The sequence below is a fragment of the Pteropus vampyrus genome, unplaced genomic scaffold (genome assembly GCF_000151845.1).
Source record: "Pteropus vampyrus isolate Shadow unplaced genomic scaffold, Pvam_2.0 Scaffold115, whole genome shotgun sequence".
In the NCBI taxonomy this organism is placed as follows: domain Eukaryota; kingdom Metazoa; phylum Chordata; class Mammalia; order Chiroptera; family Pteropodidae; genus Pteropus; species Pteropus vampyrus.
Genome location: NW_011888896.1, coordinates 73,059 through 92,491, shown reverse-complemented (window position 1 = coordinate 92,491; position 19,433 = coordinate 73,059). Strand labels below are relative to the sequence as shown.

The 19,433-nt window shown below is 44.6% G+C and overlaps 1 protein-coding gene across 1 annotated transcript in view; it reads left to right on the top strand.

Annotated features, from left to right (window-relative positions):
* Positions 1-12,550: 12,550 nt before the first annotated feature.
* Positions 12,551-19,433, top strand: part of LHX8 (LIM homeobox 8) — a 22,372-nt gene continuing 15,489 nt past the window's right edge. Inside the window, exons 1-4 of the mRNA XM_011365688.1 lie at positions 12,551-12,617; positions 14,328-14,414; positions 14,818-14,979; positions 18,768-18,889. Of these exons, the coding sequence (XP_011363990.1) occupies positions 14,340-14,414; positions 14,818-14,979; positions 18,768-18,889 (359 nt within the window). The 5' untranslated portion in view covers positions 12,551-12,617; positions 14,328-14,339. The remainder of the gene's footprint in view (positions 12,618-14,327; positions 14,415-14,817; positions 14,980-18,767; positions 18,890-19,433) is intronic.

Genomic DNA, 19,433 nt, shown 5'->3' with positions numbered 1-19,433 from the left:
GTCCTGAAAGAGGCACATAAAAAAATTGGTGCAGAACTCTAGATTGACTAAATCAGGTCTGTTATTTTATCCATTAAATAGTCTAAGCAGATTAATTAGAACTAGACAAGATTCATAAGGTTTGCTTTTTCGTAACATCAGTTATGAAAAAAGAAATTTATAGGTTACATTTCAGCACATCTAAATTAATAGTTTAAGGAAAACATAGATCTTCATAAATAATTTTTTAGAAGTATATGTAGGCGGAAATGTTATGAGACTTGTTCTCTTTCTATAACCAGATGTATCTCACAGTGTAACAAGGTACTCAGACTTCCAAATGTCTTGCATAAATAATCAATTAACCAATTACCATGGATACATTTTATTTAGAAACTAAATACACCAAAACAAAGATTTATTTTCCTAAAGAAACAAAGAGAAAGAGACTATACACCCCTAAACAGTTATCTAATGGACACGCTTTTAATCATAGTATCTGCAATAAAAGCAGCGTCCAGGTAACAACTAAAAGAATGTGACAACCTGTTTTCTGCAAATCTCCATCAAAGGAAACGTCTTTGTCAATTAAAGAATACTGGTTTTCAGGAATTAATGTCAGAAGGTTATTAACCCAAGCGTCAAGGTTTATATTTCTGCACTTATAACTAAAATATCATGTGAAATTATCATTATTAAGACTTGTCACTAGGGTATGTACATTGCATCTAAACAAAATAGGTGAGTGTATCAACAGTGACGTTGTGTCTTAAAAAAAGTATTTGAAGACATACAGCCAGTATTCACTTTTCAAGCCAATTCCAGTCTTGTAGTTATGCCACTATAGATATATATGCTTAAACACCAAATATAGATACTTGAATATTTTTTGAAATGCCACAAATAGCTCTACTTTTAAAGAGCTCAGAAGTAAACAAATCTGTATGTGTTACATTTAATATATATTTGATACAGTCACGTTGCAATGTTATTCTACTTTATTATTTTTTAAACGAGTTGTTACACCCTTGAGAATAATGTCAAAAATACAAATTCCTAAGTTTAATATATATAATGAAAAAATACATAAATCATCAGAATGATACATTAACTCCCAATAGCCATGTCCAAATTCTTGTGTGGAAGGGTGAGGGAGGGTGAGTGTGTGTGTGTGTGTGTGTGTGTGTGTAGCAGTTGTTTATTTGGGTGATTACTTGATTTTAATTTAACAGTTTTGTTTCAAAACATTTTTCTTTTTTAACCTCTTCCCTACTTTAATATGGTCCCTCCTATCCAACATTTCGCTAATCTGCTGTTGACCTGGGCAAATGTGTTTCTGAAGTCTGTCAGCAAGTATAAAAATATAATTTCATCAAAGTGTATTATATATGCACAGGACGAAGAGAACGTTATAAAATGAAGTTTGGCTAAAGTTCAACTGGGCATCAAATAGCACTGGCAAGAATTTTCTTAAACAGATGGTGTAAAATCTTGCTAACACAATAGTGTGTGCTTAACACAAGAACAATATCAGAAACAGATGTGCTGTAAATGACCAAAGTACCAACAGAAACAATAAACATGGGATATACATTTAAAATGATGCTTTTGCCAACTGAAAAAAAAAAGAAAAAGAAAAAAGAAAGAAAGAAAAAGACTGAATAAATGCATTTCCTTGTCAAATAAGAAATGCTACTGATATTTTTCCAAACCAAAGTTGGCATCCAAGTAGTTTCCCTTTGGCTTTCTCTTATATTTCGGTATTAAACCTCTATCAGTGTGGCCAAAATTAAGAATATAATTTTTTATGCACATTAAAAAAATCATATAAGAAGATAAGTCCTTGATTTAACCCAAGAAATTTTTTCATTAGCACCAGAAAAATCAATCAGTATAGCTGCCCGTGTCTGTCTATCTCTGTCTCTGTCTCTGTCTCTGTCTCTGTCTCTCTCTCTCTCTCTTTTAGAAGAGCTATATAGAAGAACCTGGTCAGTTACAAGTATCTGCTCAAGCCTTGCATAACAGCATTAAAAGTACCGAGGGCCAAATGGTTATGTCTGGCACAGACACTAAGGCCAAGTAGAAGAAATTCTCGACTCCCTGGAAAGGCCCTCTCTGAGGCTGTAACCTTGTCCTAACTGAGTGCAGGTCAGGCTGGACGCCTCCAGCACCAAGCTCTATGTAGCCTGCCTGCGGAGCCTGGGGGCCTGGAGGAAGCTCGTCATTCCGCACCAGAAGGGGCCTCCAGTCCACACATGTCCTGCCCCAGCCTTCATTCTGGCATCCGCAAGTCTGTCCGCTTTCTAAACAGCTCAGGCACACGTTGTCCTGACCTAGTCAGGTCTTGCCCCACTGTTTTGTTTGCTGTTGGCTTGAGTTTTTGGTTTTCCCTCTTCTTTTAACAGCTTCTGTAAGGTGCCAGGATGTGCACTCTGGGGCTCCTGAAGGGCTGAGCAATAATTACCTACCTATTGATGGTAGATACGGCTGAGTGGAAGGCTTGGGCCTTGGTTCTACAGGCGCTTTACTCTCTCAGGAAAGAAAAGTCTTAACATCCTCTGGAAGCCAGATCTGATTCCAGGAGACGAATGTTTCGCATTTTGAAACTCAAGCCTCTTCCCTAGGGTCGCCCAAGGAAAAGAGTGCAGAGGAGGGCGGTGGTCAAACCCACCAGGGCAACGATCCTGACTCAGAGCCTGGCCTGGGGCAGGCATTCGGGGGCTCAGAGACTCGGCCTCCCTCCTCCCACCTCCTCCCCCTCCCCCTATACAACTCCCGAGATTGGATTAGTGATGGGGGGTTTATGCAGAGTTTCCAGCCTGCTTTCGGACTCGATCACGTTTCTGGGGTATTTGACTTGGTTGCCCAGCGCTGCGCCCACACGCTCGGCACCACCCAGGAGTGCACCGCGTGGTGGGAACGCCCCCGGGATGTCCCGGGGCTGCTGCCGGCTGGGACCTACACCAACGGGACTGCAGAACAGGGGGCCTGAATGCCGCTAGGACTGCTGGGCTCTAGGGTGGTTCTCGAGAAGTCACCCCCAAAGGCAGGCAGCGCCGTCAGAGCCAGCCCAGGCCTCAACAGGAGGCAAGCTGCTGGCCGCTGCGCAGGACTTGGGGGTTACCAAGGAAATACAATAATATTTTTGACTAGCGGGAGATGAGAAAAATGTTCTCCCAGCACGCGATCTACCTCCCGGCCGGCAGCTTCCCATCCCTCTAGCCTGTCCTCCCACAGGCTCCACACATGCGTCTGAGCCTTACATAACTGACAGCGCGGTCAGGTCCCTCAAGTTCCCCCCCCCCCCTCGCACTCATCCCTGCTCTGACGTCTCCCGTCCCCCTGCCCACCCCCCAGCTCCTGAAAGCATTCCCTCTTCTGGAACTTTTCAGGAGAAAAGGAGGAGCCACAGGTTCAACGGGGGTGGGGGGTGGGGGGGATTCCTCTCATTTCCTGCAAGGCTCACACAATATTCTATACTTATAGCACGAAGGTTAAGACCTTGGAATGGGTTTGCATCCAGACTCTGTCACTAATTTGCCGTGAGAACTTGGGCCTCCTCTCCGAGCTTTAGGTTCCCCATCTGTGAATTGAACAGAATAATATTTACCTCATAGGTGATTGTGAGGAATACAGGTGACATGTAAAATCTGGGCGATGTGAAACAATACACATTCATTTCTCAAAATGCAAAATCTTTTAAGAAAAAAAGATATTAGAGAGGAAGGAGCAGTGTAAAGAATCAGGAATTATGGCTTAATTTACTATTTTTTTCACTCTGACCTTTAAAGACAATTTTACAGGGACTGACATATATATATATATATATATATATATATATATATATATATTTAATGCGAGACTTTTCCCCACAATACCTCAAAAGTTAATTATTAAAGCAAGGCAGAAGTATTCTGAAAGGAAGGGAAGGAAGCAAACTTCAAAAGGCATTGTATGTATTAAAAGCTTCACATGAGACTGCTACCTATTGTTTCTGGTGACTTTGAATCTCAAAAGCAATAATAAATGCACACTATAAAGCGCTGAGTAGAGTCAAGGTGTTATTCTTGAAAGATAGTGGAATGTTAAAGGAACCCTTTTTAAAAATCACCCAGAGTCCCTCCAGAGGAGGAGAAGCTATTCGAAGGAAATGAATCGTATTAAACACTTTTAAAACAATTTTTGCCACGTTTGTATACCTGCGGTAGCTGTGGCTGAGTTTGCGACTGCCAAGGAGTCTTAGTCTTCAAGATAAAGCCTAGTGTTTTCCCCCTTATTGCCAAAGTAAAGTCAACACCACGGGGGCTGGTGTAACCATTCCAGGTCAAGAGACCTCTTCCAGCCCTTTTCCAGGACTCTGGGACCCTAGTTGCAGAGTGCCTCAGTTTCGGGTTCTGCTCAAGATCTGTTTCTGTTCGGACACTCTTCCTGCTCAGACAGACTGGGTTTGGGGAGAGACTGGGCTGAGCCTTGGAGGCATGCAGGACAGACGATTATGAACTGGCACAGAGAGGGGATCTGTCTGGCTCGAGACTCCATCTAACACCTGTACATCTCTTCTGTGCTCTTCGGCTTTTTTGCACACTGTAAACAGTGATGCATCTCCTTTCCTGGACAGGGAGGCCTGACAGCACCAGCATCTAGCACCTTAGTGACCTCAGCTCCCATCCTGATTGTCTCCCTCACCCCCTTCTTGCCCTGGAGCAGGCCAAAATTTATGACAACTATATCTGGCCAAGAGCACAGCATTTCCACATATGCAGTCAGAGTGGGTCCACGGAGGCTTACTCGGACTTCTGAGTTCTAAAATGGTCCTACTTCAGATTCTTGATAAACTTTTCCTTTATTAACTGAGGTCTCTTAGGCACCCCGAGTAGGTTTCCAATTTAATTGCAAACACTGAGGTCTGAAGGACTAAAATAAACCAGAGGGGACTAAAATGAACCACAGTGCCTGAGGATCCATTGGAGGTTATAAGACCCTTGCCCTAGAAGAAAAGTAAAGCCCGGGATTTCCCACAATTTTAATTGTCAGAATCTCCATGCCCTTCCTTGCCTTCTAGGGATTAAAAGATTCAGGTCCTGGCCAGAAGGTGCCAATGTAAAGAAGTAGGAAACTAAAACTAGAATGCAGACAAAGGCGTGAAACCCTCTCAATACCTGCCAGCATGTACTTTCTTGCATTTAAAAAGCCAACCTTCATTACTCAGTGGCAGGCACTAAACTAGGTTCCATAGAGTAAGAACAGCATATGGTTCCTGCCTCCAAGATCCTCTTGGCCTGGAGCTATATGCTGAAGTCGATTTTATTCACGTGTTTGTGTCAGATAAACTATTTCTAAAGAATGGTAATAGTAATAAAGGGTGCAGCAAGATAACCTGGGCACAGCCCGAGCCAGCCGGGCATCACCACTTCTTCAGACTCCACGCAGTGACCTGAACTTGTGTAGAAGCAGAAAGGGAAGTTTCAGAAGTGAGCTCTGGCCTTTGCACCTCAAGACGTCGGGAGAGCTGAGAGAGCAGTGGTCACTTGTTCAATCCAAACTTTGATCCACTCACTGATGATTAGTCACAATCTGTAATCTGCAAAGAGAAGGAGAAAGATTTTATATCAGTTTAAAAACTTGACTTCATTTTCCCCCTTCGTGGCTGGTTTATTTGACACTCCAAACCACTCCACGCTCTTAAACATCTGCACAGCCAGAGTAGAGATGGGAAGAAGGTGCAATTTCCCACCGGATTTTAGATGCCAGCAGCTGGGCCTGAAACCATCAGCCAAGAAAAAAGCTGGCAGCTTGACCACCTGAGCTGGAGCTGCAAGTCAGGTCAATAGGACTATGTTCCTAATTGTGATGAGAACTTGAGCCTCCTCTCTGAGCTTTAGGTTCCCCATAAGTGAATTGGACAGAATAATATTCGCTCATAGGTGATTGTGAGGAATATAAGTGACATGTAAAATCTGAGCGATGCTAAACAATACACACCCATTTTTTAAAATGCAGTCTTTTGGGGGGGGGGACATATCAGCTTGGAGGGGCAGTTTAAAGAATCAAGAATTATGGCTTAGTTTACTGATTTTTTTTCCTGCCCCAGCCTTTAAAAGACAACTTCACATGGACTGACCTAGATATGTAAAGAACCATCTTGGGTCGGGGTAAATGAATCCATTAATTGAAAGTGTCCATTTCTGAACACACCACAAAGAGGCAACATAATGGAATGGTTAAGAGGCAGGCCTTTAAGAAAGCAAGTCTGGCTTCGACCCATCCTGGTAAGATAGCCTTAGGCAAGTTACTGAAGTAGGGTTATGCACTTCAGTGCCAGTGGGGTGATTGACAAGTAATAAGCAATAGCTATTATTACTGCCACTTCCACAATATTCAGAAGTTTGCACAAACTAGGGTGCCAAGCATATAAATGAGCCAGATTCACCCCCAAATAAACCAGCGACAAAGGGGGAGAAAAAGCTGTTCATCCTGTGTCCTTGGGCAGAAATGCCAAGGTAAAGGTGACTCCTGGCTGAGTACTCTTCTCCAGAACCCTGCAGCCATGAGAGGCTCATCTGGCATTGGTGACAGGATCTGGTGAAGTCCGAGAAATGACCAACTGGAATCTCTAAATTGGTATTGAGGGGCACCAGCCTGTCCCCTTCACTTGGAGAATGAGGCCTTTGATGATGCCTCTGCATCCAGATTTCTCTAGGGTGGTGAAACAGGACAGAGGAGGAGCGGCAGGAGAACATTGCAATGAGAACTGCTGCATGTGTGTATGGACACATTTCAACATCTTTAGTGCTGTCATCTCCATTTTATGGATGAGAAAACCATGGTGTTAAATAAATTGCTTGAATATCTATTACAGGTTTGACTAACTTCAATTCTCATACTCTTATTATAATAACACCTTGCCTACCTCTTAAACCCTGAGCTTTCATGAAGGAAGACAGACAAGGAGAGGAGGAAAGGAAGAAGGGAGAGAGGGAAGAGAGAAAAGAAAGAAAGAAAACACTGCCACAGTTACGAGAACTAGTCTCCTATAGCAGAAATTCATATAAAAAGTTATTTAACTTTTAAAAAAGGTATGACTCAAGATTATCCGCAGACTTTTTTAAAGCATCATTTTACATCAGATAAGCAACGAAGGGATGTGGAAGTGTTGCAGGCAGGAAACACTGACACCAAGATTGTGGGAGGGACAGCGTGGGCTTGTGTCGGGAGCACTCACACTGGCTAACTACCCGAGTTGCACATTCCCGTATCAAAATCGGATGGAAGCCTGTGGATAGGAGGCTCATGCAGCTCCCTGCCACCACCACTTCTCCCTGGCTCCGTCTGAGAAATACGGTCTGGCGGCGCCGTTTCTCAACTCAGATCAAGTTTGGCTTTCCTGTCTCCCTGACCCTGTTTTAGTTGACTCTCTGGAATCCCTAGGGATCGGGTGGATGGAGGAGAGGAAGCATGCTGGGCCTGGGTTAAGGTCCTCTTTCTAGATTAGTGAGTTCCAGGCTAGATCCGCCCCTGAGTGCCTAGTACAGTAGGAAAATGCTGGCAGGGGAGAGGGGCTTAGAGAGCTGCTGGGTTTTGTTTTTGTTTTCTCCACCTGTAGTTTGTTTTTGGTTTTTTTTTTTTTTTTTTACAGAGTTGTGTAGGCAGAGATCTGTAGAAACAGGTAGAAAATCGGGTTTCCTCTGGTCTTACTGTGTTGCGCATTCTGAACGATAAAATGCCTTTAAAGTCATCAGCTTCAAACCACAAGCGTGCTTAAAGCGAGATTGTCGGCTCCGAAATGTCACAATGAGTAAATGGTGTAATGGACTTTTGTGCAGTAGCATTTAGCCCGGGAGAGTCCCAGACTTCCCCCCAGCCTCCAAACGGCTCCTAATTTCGCCCTCCAAAAGGCTTCTAATTCTCTTCTTCCTATCATCCCTCCTATCAGGCGAGAAACCCTTTCCCTCTCTCCTTCCTCAGCCGATCCTTTGAGTTTAGTTGTGCTGGGAGAGGGGGAGTAAGGAGCGCACCCGCTGAAAAGAAACCGAGTTCATACGTAAACTCTCTCTGGCGCAGAACTTGGTTTTCAGTTGTTGGGTCTCTAGAACTGCTGAAGACAACTGGCCCTGGTGGGTGCTTTCTACTGAAGTTAGCCTAATCGACTCCGGGAGGGCCCAAATAGCCGAGGCCGGGACTGTACGCCAGTGTATTCCTGCTGTCCCGCTAGCCTCGCGGGAAAGTCCATCCAGTCTTGGCCTCGTTCAGCCGTGGGAGGAGGGGGGGAGGGACAGTGAGTCTCAGATGCTGGCCCTCGCCACCTTTGTTTGGGCAACCTCCTCTGCCGTGAATAAACGCGCCCCTCCCTTTCCCTCGGAAACTGGGTGACAAGTCTGAGAAGGAGCCTAGGATCCGTAAGCCACAAAGTGAGCGCGTTTCTCGCTCGGAGATTTCTGAGGGGTGACAAGGGTTCTGAGCTGCGCAAGTCTGCAAAAAACCCACTGGAAGCTATCTCCTTCAGTCCCTTTCCATGTCAATATTTATAATGGTTAGACGGGGTGGGCAAAAATCCAAGGAAACCTAGTCTTTTAACCGTGAACCACGTGTGAACTCTTCCACAGTTTCAGAGCGTTGTTGGCTGGGGTTTTACTTTCATGGGTAAATGATTACTTTCATTTACCCATGAATCAACCAGAAGCTGCGACTTTTTACCGGTGCAGAAGCCTCCCCCGACCTCCACCTTCTGACAGTCTTCTGCCCGACCCTTGGTGCGAGTACCTGGGGAGAGGTCAGTGAGTGTCGCCAGCCCAGGAAAGCATAGGGCCCCAAGGGCTGTCTCTGACCCTGAGCCTTCAGGCTTGGGAGTTTTGGACACGTTGCATGTTGACTTGGTTTTCTTACAGGCCCCAGCTGTGCTTTGCCCAGGTCTGCACAGGTCTGACCCCCGCGCGTCCCCGAAGGCTGATGGGAGTGCTGGGGGAGGTCAAGAAGCGAGATTCCGGCGATGGCTTGAGTACCGCGGAAACTCCAGGTTAAGTTCGCTCAAACATGTGGTTACTCACCTCGAGGAGCTCAGAGGCAAAGTGTTGAATAGTCAAGTTGGTGGGGACTTTCCCTACTTCAAGTAATAATTTGCTAATTCGGATCTATTGCTTTTAAATATCGAGTTGCAGAGACCTCTGTCAATGCAGGCTTAATTTCATCCCACTGATGAAGGATGTTTATAAACGGCTCCTGTGGTGCCAGCCAAGTGTGAAAATATCAGTTTTATGCCTTTTGATAAGAATTACCGAGGTGGAAGGCTTATTAGGCGATTACAAATTTCGCAGCTGCTCGCAGCCCAATTAGGCAGCTCTTCGCGGTGAGTGGAAACTATGGGGGTCAGGGCAGGTTGGTGTTCTCGCTCTCCAGACCCGGACCTCCAATTACGATCTTAGCTCTACGGGACCCAGACCCCTTCCCTAACACCCCTCGGGCTTTCGGGAGACACACCCAGCGCCTCCTAACTAGCCCGGGTGCCGCGCAGCCTGGAACAGGACGCACTTCCAAGTCTCTGTGGCTTTCTTTCCCCTGACCTTGCTGGGTGGGCTTTCGGTCTCCGATTTTCACTTTAGGAGAGGTGGCCATCTAGAGATTTCAAGTTAGTAGGTAAAGAATCGCCCCCAAAGCGGGCGATTCCTTACCGACCTGCAGACACACAAGATGATGTTTTTTTTGGTCTGTCCTCATTTGACCAAAATTGGTCTCTAAGTTGGGCTAGAAAGCCTCATTACGAAGACAATGAGAGTTCTGATTTTTAGCACAAGCACCTATCGTAGTAAAAGGTACTCTGCAAAGCAGCAGGAAAACTTTTGTTTTTTTGCCCGAGCCGAGGAGGAGCGTGGGTAAGAGAGGTGCTGCTTGCTCCAAGAAGCTAAGCCACTGAGTAAGAGCAAACTCTCTATACGCTCGCCTCTGACAAGTGGTCAGGAAGTCGTTGGGCCCAGCACCCGCAGGACGCTCAGCCCCGACATTTACAGCAAATACCTGCACATCCCCGTTCTCCCACTTCCACACAGGATTCCCAGCCAAAGGCTTACACACTGCCCAGGACGCAGAAATAGACTCACCCCCGGGAGGCCTACGGAGCAAGGCTGGGTGCGCACAATTACACCGCGGGAAAGGACCGCGTTCCCCCCGGCGCCGGGAGTAAAGCGGCCGCCAGATCAGTCTTTTAGGTCTTCTTATGTCTGACGACCATTCTTCTTTCCCAAGCCCAGAAGCCTCTAAAAATGAATCGTTTCCTCCACTTATGCACTGATAGGAGCTCTTAGATGAAGATTAGTATTTTGAAAACCTGATTGAGAGCCGCCTGATTAGACGAGGGTGGGTGGAAAGACCGCATAAACGCCCGCGCCCCCGCCCCACTTCCCAAAACAGCTCTAGCACTCTCCAAATCTCCAAATGACCCGCGCGATTAATTCTCCCCGATAATAGCCAGATAGTACCCCAGATTCATTTTGCAGACTCTAATCGATAGAAACTGTAGCTAAGTCTCCGAACTGGATCTTTATTTTAATTCCACTTTCAATCCTGCTCGGTCGGTACACGGCGTGACAGAGCCAACGTTCTGCACGACTCTTTCCATTCGGAAGAGCCATCTCGAGGCCGATGCTATTTTATGGAAAATACGTTAGGTCGAATTTTTTCAAAAAATACTGATTTTTTGCTCTTGAAGTCTCTCTGTTCTCCATGTACAGGTTAGGTTTTCGAGAAGTCAGTCCACCCCAAGCTTTCAACTCTGTAAGAGGGCACAGATGAAGCATAGCGTTCCCCTCCCCCTATCGGGTAAATTTAAGCGAGATCTCCCAGAGAGGACCAGCAAGGGGGTGGCTAATATTAACGTATGCGCAGCTGACCGGTAACGAAAACAATGGCAATAGGAAAATACTCTCCGGACCCTCGTGTTTATGGGAGAAAAATGTAATTGAGGAAAAACTAGATTTACAGTCTTTGCTCAGTCCCATTGTTAAACAAGATCGCTTCATCACGGGACAGTCTATCTCTCTCTGCCCACTGCCCCTCCTCTAGCCTGAGGCAGTCTGGCCTGGGCAAGAGCACTTCGATCTTCCTCTTCTAGACAAATAAGTCAAGGAGATAAGATTTTGTGTATACATAGCCGTCTCATTGAAGCAACATCACACGATTTTGTTAAAGGCCTTTAGGAAACAGATACTCCAGATATATTACTTTTGGTTCAGAAGTTTGCTGTGTTTAAGAGGAGAAATTTGAAATAAAAATTATTATTAGTTTCTCACCAAATTCCCCTCCGTAAGTAAATAATGAAGTAAAAATTATATCATAAAGAAGCTATTTAAACAAACACACCCTCAAATCCTAATCCAAAATATGGTATTCTAACGATCACCTCCCACCGCCGCCGGCAAACCCGCAGCCAAAATTTGAGGCAGGACCTGGCCGCTTTCACAGCTTAAATTTTGTCTAGGACCAGATGAAAGAGCAATAGTGGTAGCAACATACTTTTGTCTTTTTTGGTCGCCTTGGTTTCAAATCTAGTCGCGAATCATAGTTTTTGTGCTGCTCAGGTGTTCCTTCTTTATCTTAACGAGAAAACTTTCCGCCAAGGGAGCGCGTACCGCTAAGATAAGTCAGCCCTCGGGCTGCCAGGGAGCGGTCGCGTTCCTCAGGTAGCCAAGAGTTTCGGGAGAATGACTAAAACGTTCAAGTCACCCAGACCTACGCTTCCCCTTCGGCTTGCTGTAGAAAGAGATGTAACCTGAATCTTTGTTTAGGTTTTGGTTGGGGAGCGAGAATTGAAAAGCCAGGGCAAACACAGAGCAGATTTTTTTTTTTTTTAAGTCAAAAGTTAACGGGGCCATTTCCAATTTTTTTTTCCCCTTTAATACTAAATCTGGAGTAAGTTGGCTTGTCCTGATAAAGATCTTAACATGTAGAGGAGAAGGCGGGTTTTCCTGAAGGAGGTGAGGCTATTCCTCCAGGAAAAGACTTTCCTCCCCACACACCCCTTCCCTCCCTTTATGTAAGGTTCCACCCTCTGGAAAACAAAACTTTTTTTTTTTTCTTTTCCTGGAGGAACAGACCTCAGTGAAGTTGGGAAAAGAATCTTAAGAAGAGTCCATCAGAGAATGTTTACAGCCACAGCGGCCTCTGGACGAAGACTTGCTTGTAGCATTCTTATTCTTCTCAGTGTCAGCTTTTATTAGAGCATTGGGGCGGGGGAGGGGGGAGATCGGCAGACACGGACAGCCTCTGACACTCTGGAGTTGGTATGAGATAAGCAGCCCTAGCAGTGCCATGTATTGGAAAAGCGATCAGATGTTTGTGTGTAAACTAGAAGAAAAGGACCTGCCGGAGCTGGCAATTCCCCCTGAGAAGGTGAGCGAGCTGACGCCTGGCCAGACCAGCTGAATCGCAGTTTCCTTGAAACGCTAGCTGTTTGGGTTCCTAAACGATGTTCAGAAATTACCTGTAACGACCTCATCTTCAGACCTGGCAATTTTTTTTTTTTTTTTCAGTTACGTAGTAGCGTTAGTCAGTAATCATTGCCTCCCCTCCCCGCTAGCTCACTTAACCTGAGGCATGGAGACTGTAATTTGGGAGACGAAGCCCCGAGCCTAAGGCGCTCTCGGGTACATGTGAGTCGTGTTTTTGTTCTAACTTGCCGAGGTGATCGTGGCGGTCTGGGGGAGCGTGTCGGGAGGTCCGGGTGACTGTCGGGTGGGACCAAACAGAGGCACAGTTCCTTGAGCCTGGATGCCCGCGGACGCTTGCCCTCCCTAAGGCGCGCCTCAGGCTGCAGGGCGATCGGCGCTGCGGCGGGCCCACAGCGAAACAGAAAGAGACGTGGCTTCCGGGAGGCCTCGGGGACTCCCAGGGCTGGCCAGGAGGGCTATTTTACTTACGATTCCAAAAGAAGCAAACCCCAGGATACGCGAGTCACACGGTTCCTAAAGCAGATTGGGGAAACTGACAAGCTCTCACCTCACTCTGGAGGCAGGACCCGTTGGTGTCTCGCGTTTTAAGTTTGAAAATCAACTGGAGCCTGTATGAGCGCCTCAGTGGGACCCGCACTAGGCACCGCTGACTTTGTCTTTGCTCGGACGCTGGCGAGGAACACCCGGCGAACGCGGGGATTTCTGCTTAAACTCTCTTTGTGTCTGCGAGGACGCGGCCTCCGTGCGGCTGCGCTGGGTCCCGCATAGGGAGCGCACCGTAGGGTCCCCGCGGAGGCCCCGGGGTACTCCGGGTTTGGACCGTAACTCGCGGTGTTCTGCTAGAAGAAGGGACGGAGGTAGGCTAGGAGTTAGAAATGCAGAGGTGTGAGCCGCTCGAGTTTCCCCCACCCCGCTACAGTTTTCCTAACAGAAGGCAAAAAACTCCCAGAAAAGCTGCGTTTTCGTTTAAGAGCAAAACTCCAGCAAAGGCTTGGAAACACTTGAGTATTGCGTGTTGTTACTTTAAAACATTGTGACCGAGGTTGGGTGAGTTTTTTAAATGGCACAAATTAAATTCAGCTGGATATTTTCCATTATTCGATACGCTTTTTGCGCTGGTTAAAAATAATCCTTTAGTAGCTCAAATGTTGACTTACTGAGGAATAAGTGGCAATTTACACCTTAAAGAGACGAGTGTAAATCACTCGCAGCTCTAATTGCTGCAAGTTTACGAAAGAGCTGCTGGCTCGGTTTAATCTGAAGCATTTTCATTCAAATTGTCATCGGAACAAACACCAGGCTTCTTAAATCCCGCTGTAATTAGCTTTCAAGTATCCTATTAAACCTCTTCACCTTTCGGGCTATCCAATTCAAAAAGCCCCCTTTTAAAAATATATACGTGTCTTGCTCTTTTAATTGAGGTTATTAAAGAAATCAAGTTTCTTCCCGCATCCGCTCCTCAGTCTTCTTTTCTTCTCTCGCACTCTGCCTCTCCCCCCTCGTGCACCCCCTTTGGCCCGGTGATCCCCGCTCGGCTGTGATTGACGTCTAGAAAGAAAATGCTTTGTGCCGAGATGATTGTTATTAACTTGTTACCCCCGGTGAGAGCTGCGGAGCCGGAGCCCGGAGAGCGCGGCAGCGCGCGGGGCGAGCCCTCGGCTCTGGGTGGCCGCCTCGCCACGCGCTGGTGCTGCGCCGCCCCTGCCTGCGGCCGGCGACGGAGACTGCACGCCCGCCCGCTGGCCCGCGGCGCCCGCGCGCAGGAACCCTGACGGCTGCACGCGCGGCCCGCACGCTGGGGCCTTCATTAGCCCACTCCAAGTGCGGAGAAGCTGAGGCTCTGGGCCGCGCGTGCGGACTCTGAACTTCTCATTTGTTTCTCTCCACTTACCCCCCCGCCCCACTCCGCAGTGCCAGGGGCTCATGTCGGAGGAGTGCGGGAGTACTGCAGCCCTGGCGGCCGGGAGGACTCGAAAAGGCGCCGGGGAAGAGGGACTGGTGAGTGGAGAAGGACGCGGGTGCTGGCAGCACTGGCCAAGGGGAGCGGCCCAGGACGAAGGACCGTTGTCCCGCGCTCCTTCCTGGGCCCAACTGGCCCTGGGGGAGCGGGTGGAGGGAGGGTCTGGGGCGGGGCGAGGTGGAAAGTTGAGCCGGCGCGGCGGGCTGGGCAGGGCTGTAAGGCACCCCAGGTTCTTGAGGTCATGGGTGGCAGCCCCAGCGGGTTGCGGCTGGAGCTTGGACTCGGGGTGAGGGCGAGAAGGGAGACTTCAAGAACTGGGCGGGCGGGGGTGGGGGCTGGGAGGAGGGAGGGGAGGCGGGGGGAAGCCCCCGGAATCCGTGGGATGAGGAGAGGAGGAGGGGTCTAGAACTGCCTGCGACCGCGCCTCGCGGCTTCCTGCAGGTGAGCCCCGAGGGAGCGGGGGACGAGGACTCGTGCTCCTCCTCAGCTCCGCTGTCCCCATCGTCCTCGCCCCGGTCCATGGCCTCGGGCTCCGTCTGCCCCCCTGGCAAGTGTGTGTGCAACAGCTGCGGCCTGGAGATCGTGGACAAGTACCTTCTCAAGGTAGGGCGGAGCCGAGAGGCCCAAGGGGAGTGGGTTACCCCGGGAGCTCTGGGAAAAGAGAAAAGTTTATTTTTTCCCTCTTTTTCATTCCAGTTCTTGCTTGAGGGTATAGGCTTTCTCTGCAAAACAGCCCCCGTCAAGGGCAACTCATGGGGTGAGAAAGAGTGGGGAAAGATATCTTAGAATCTTCCTAGTAGTTGCAGCACAACTTGTGTGTGACACGTCGTGGTCTGGAAGTGCTGATACCCCGGGTGGATGTACTGGAGGCAGCCGCCGACTTGTAGAGGAAGTGGAAGTGGGGAAACTCTTTTACCCATTCTGAAACAGGGTCCAGCCTGATTATTTTTACTGAGCCCGGGTTATTTACGGTCCCTCAACCCCTGGTAGCACCCACAAATGCCTGCCTGCTTCGGAGAGGTCCAAGCTGGTATGTGTTGACTGATTCCCCTTTGTAATGTATCCTTTGGTGAGAACCATGGTAAAGTAAACTCTTATCTGGACAGATTTTATTTTATTATTTTTTTTTACGTAGTCTTATGTTTATTTACAGTTACCTAAAGCTTTTCCAAGGTAAAAGTTCCTGGGATCATTTAAATAAAAACTGTTTCAGTGCCTTCCTCCTCTTATTAAGGTTTAATACTTCAAAACAACCTAGTGCTTTTTTTTTCTTTGTTATCTCCAGTGCTGGGGCGGGGGGGGGGAGGGGGGGGGGCGGAGCGGGGAATGGAAATTGATGTAAAGTCAGGAAGAAAAGAAAGAAGTCTGGGATGAAGTGCTTCAAGTACTGGTTTGAGAGCAGATTGTCTGTCTTAATTTGTTCCACTTCTCTCTTAAAATATTGTGGGGAGATTTTGGAGTATAAATTCTGGCAGGCCACAGTTATCCATGTCATTGCCTGCAGGATCATGGTCCCATGTGTCTTAATCCTAATGCTGTGGGCTTTCAACTTCAATAGCTTTAAAACCACTATTTAAACTAATGATCTCTCCTACACTGAATTAGTAGCAAACCAGTTCACTTTCTATTTCCTCCGCACCAACCCTTCACTCCCCAGGTTTTCAAAAGGATTAATTATGGAAAGTATGAGTTCAAAAACCGAGTTAGTGGGCTTCTTTAAATTTCTCCTACAATGTACAAAGCTGCTTCTTCCATAAAGTGGGAATAATACCCTATATATACAACCCAGATAAAGCACCAAAATAAGTTTCAGTGAAAACATTAAAAAGTGACTGAGTTCATCTTTATTGGCGGTTAATTCTTACAGCTGGCAAATTAATAGCTTTCTCTTTAAATCTGCATTCTTAAGATTCCCTTTTCAATGTTTCTAGACCTGAGCCTTTTGGGATATTTCAAAAATCATCTTTTGGATCAAAACTAGCTTCTAATTTTCAGTGAGCCTTTTCAATAATTAGCATAATCTTAAGAATGTTTCTGAAGGGATCTATAAAGTCTTTAACACTTTATAACAGAGAGGAGATAGAAAAAAGTTATCATAAAGCGACTTTTAACACACCCTCTGAAATAGTTAAAATAGTTTCTGGTGTTCATCTTTTATATGTTAAAAATATGTTTATATATTATTACATGTTTTCTGCAAAATACCTAGGTCATCTAAGCTTTTCTTTGTATAGGACAGGAGTCCTCCCAGTGAAGTTTTCTATGTACAGCTTTATTTTACCCTTCTTTTATATATATTCGTATGCTAGCTCTAACAAAAGTTTAACGCTATATGATTACATAAAAACTCTAAATTTTTAACTTTTTTCTCCTCATTTTGAGTCTTATCTAGATAAATTCAAATTCAATTCAAGTCACTGGTAAAAAATAATTGTTAGACTTAGTAGAGTATTTGAGGGTGTAAACTATTTAATATAGAAAAACACCATATCTTGAGGTGAGTAAAATGGAGTTAGAACAGAAAAGTACAAGAAGAGGTAAATATATCTGTTGCCCCATCTAATACTCCAGTGCCCTCTTGCTTGGATGTTTTTTTTCTGGCCTGGTCCTACATCCATATACATACAGACTGGGTCAATACCAGCCATCAGGGAAGGTTTGTTTATATTCTCCAGAATTTGCGCTCTTTATCTTAGTTTGCTCCCTGGAAAAGAAATGGAAGATGAAAGAGTTTTGTTTTTTGTGTGTTTTTTTTTTTTTTTTTTTTAAAGTAAACTTTGAGGAAAGGTGGAAAATCAGGCATTAGGTCTCTTGGCTTTAGGGAGTTCCAGGGTGGTCATGACTCTGCCCTGAAGCCTGAATCTACCTTTGCTTAGAAAAAACAACAAAATAAAACAAAACCCTTGGATAGAATCGAAATGAGGAAAAAGGCCCTTGACAATGGAATACTAAAGGAAGGCCATACTTCTAAAATAACTTAGGCCCATTTTAGAAAAAAAAAAAAAAAAATTGAAGGAAAATATTTATTTTCAGGACAGTATTCACCGTTGTTAATATTTTTTTGATTTCCTCAGATTTTTTTTTTTTTGCTATTTTCCATGTTTTCGTTTATAGTGAACATGTATTTTCTTTTACAGCAAGACCAAAATTTAAACATTTTTAAATTTCACCAAAATGATACTCTCATTTATGCTTTGGAAAGAGGCACATAACTGTAATTAGAAAGCAGTGAAACTTTTTCTTCAGTTTGAATTACCTTTTACATTTCATATCACAGACTGACCTAAACAGTAGTGCTAATCTGATAGACTCATTGGATAGATAGTCTTTATTATGAAATAGTGTAGCAAACTATATTTCACAATTTTTCATTTTTCCAATTTCCTAATTTGTATTTTTAGGCATTAGATACATTAGTATGGTGTAACTGTTGATTTCACATCATTGCTGTTCTTTTACATGTCCATTTAACAAGAGCAAACTCAGGCAAATTCAATCTAATACACATGTTTATTCATGAAGGCTGAAGTTGTGCTTATAGTATGATGGCAGCAGTTTAAGGTGACGGTAATTATGATTTGTTCCCTGAATTGGTAATATTTTGTTTCTATTTAGAAAATGTTCTGTGATTTATTGAATTGCCATTTTATGCCTTACTTTTTGAAGTGTAAATGGCAAGCAGTACTTGCTTGCCTTTTTAGAACCACTTATAATCAGATTTATTTTTTCTCCAACAGCCAAATCATTAAGTAGAATTACCAATACTTTAGTCTGTGATTCTATTATTTAATGTTAGAAGTGAGCCAGGGCTTCTGCCATATCTACATTTAAATCTACCTTAGCAAGTTCTGTTTTGTAAGCAAAATGGATTGCCTGGCTTCTTTACAAGGTAAGTATTTGTGTTAGAAAGCTTCTTTTTCACTTTCTCTCTCTCTTTAACTACTGCACAGTTTATAATTATTTGGCCAAAAAAGTAGATTGAGAATGTATGTAGCTTGACTTCTTTAGCTACCACATTACATGATGGGAAGAAGTTAGTAAAAGAAAACAAATGAATCAAACCAGTATGTAGGACTTTAAAGTAAGTGTCCAAGAATTTTCCCTGTGTTCATAGAAGTTTTATTTAGAAAAGAAACTTGAATTCTTTAAAGAAATAAAAAAAACATTAACATAAAATGTGGAATGTTTTATTGTGATTTTCTGGTTGAGATCTAAGAGGGAATATATCTAGACACATATTTGTGTAAATGACACCCTTTAGATGGAAACATTCTGAGCATGTGTTAAAATATTAATGGGTCAACTTTTTAAATGGGCTAATGCACAAAGCCAGTAAATGATACCCTTTAGTATTAGAACGACTTCTCATCCTTCACCTTTTTCTTTCACAGGTGAATGACCTGTGCTGGCATGTTCGGTGTCTCTCCTGCAGTGTCTGCAGAACCTCCTTAGGAAGGCATACCAGCTGTTATATTAAAGACAAAGACATTTTCTGCAAACTTGATTATTTCAGGTATATTGTGACTTTTTTTTTTTCAGTAAGTAGATATTTCAAGAAATTATTATGCAAACAGGATTTTGCAATAGGCTTTCTTGTCCAGTTTTATTTATTGAAGTCCAGTTTTTCTTTCATAATAGATTTCAATAAAAGTTAGGAATTCAGTACACAAAAATTAATTTAAAAAAATCTAATTTAAAATAATTATCCCTACTTTGGCAAATGAAAGTTTTTAGTATTAAAAACAAGGAACCATCTTTGCTATGCATAGGTATAAAGTATGAAATATAAGATGATGTATTGTGACAAAGCCCCTTGTTTGGGCTTTGGAGGGAAAATCAAGGTCTTATTAAACTTTTACCAGTCTACCATAGAATGATTCCTAGTTATACACCTATAAAATGCCGGCAGTTTGGAGACTGTGATGAACCAAATTATTCAGAAGAATGAACTATTCCAGTATCAGAAATACACCAAGTCTAATTATTCTGCTGAAAAATCCTTTTTTTTAAAAATGTTCTTTGACCTTTATTCTGTGAGATTATATTTACATAAGATA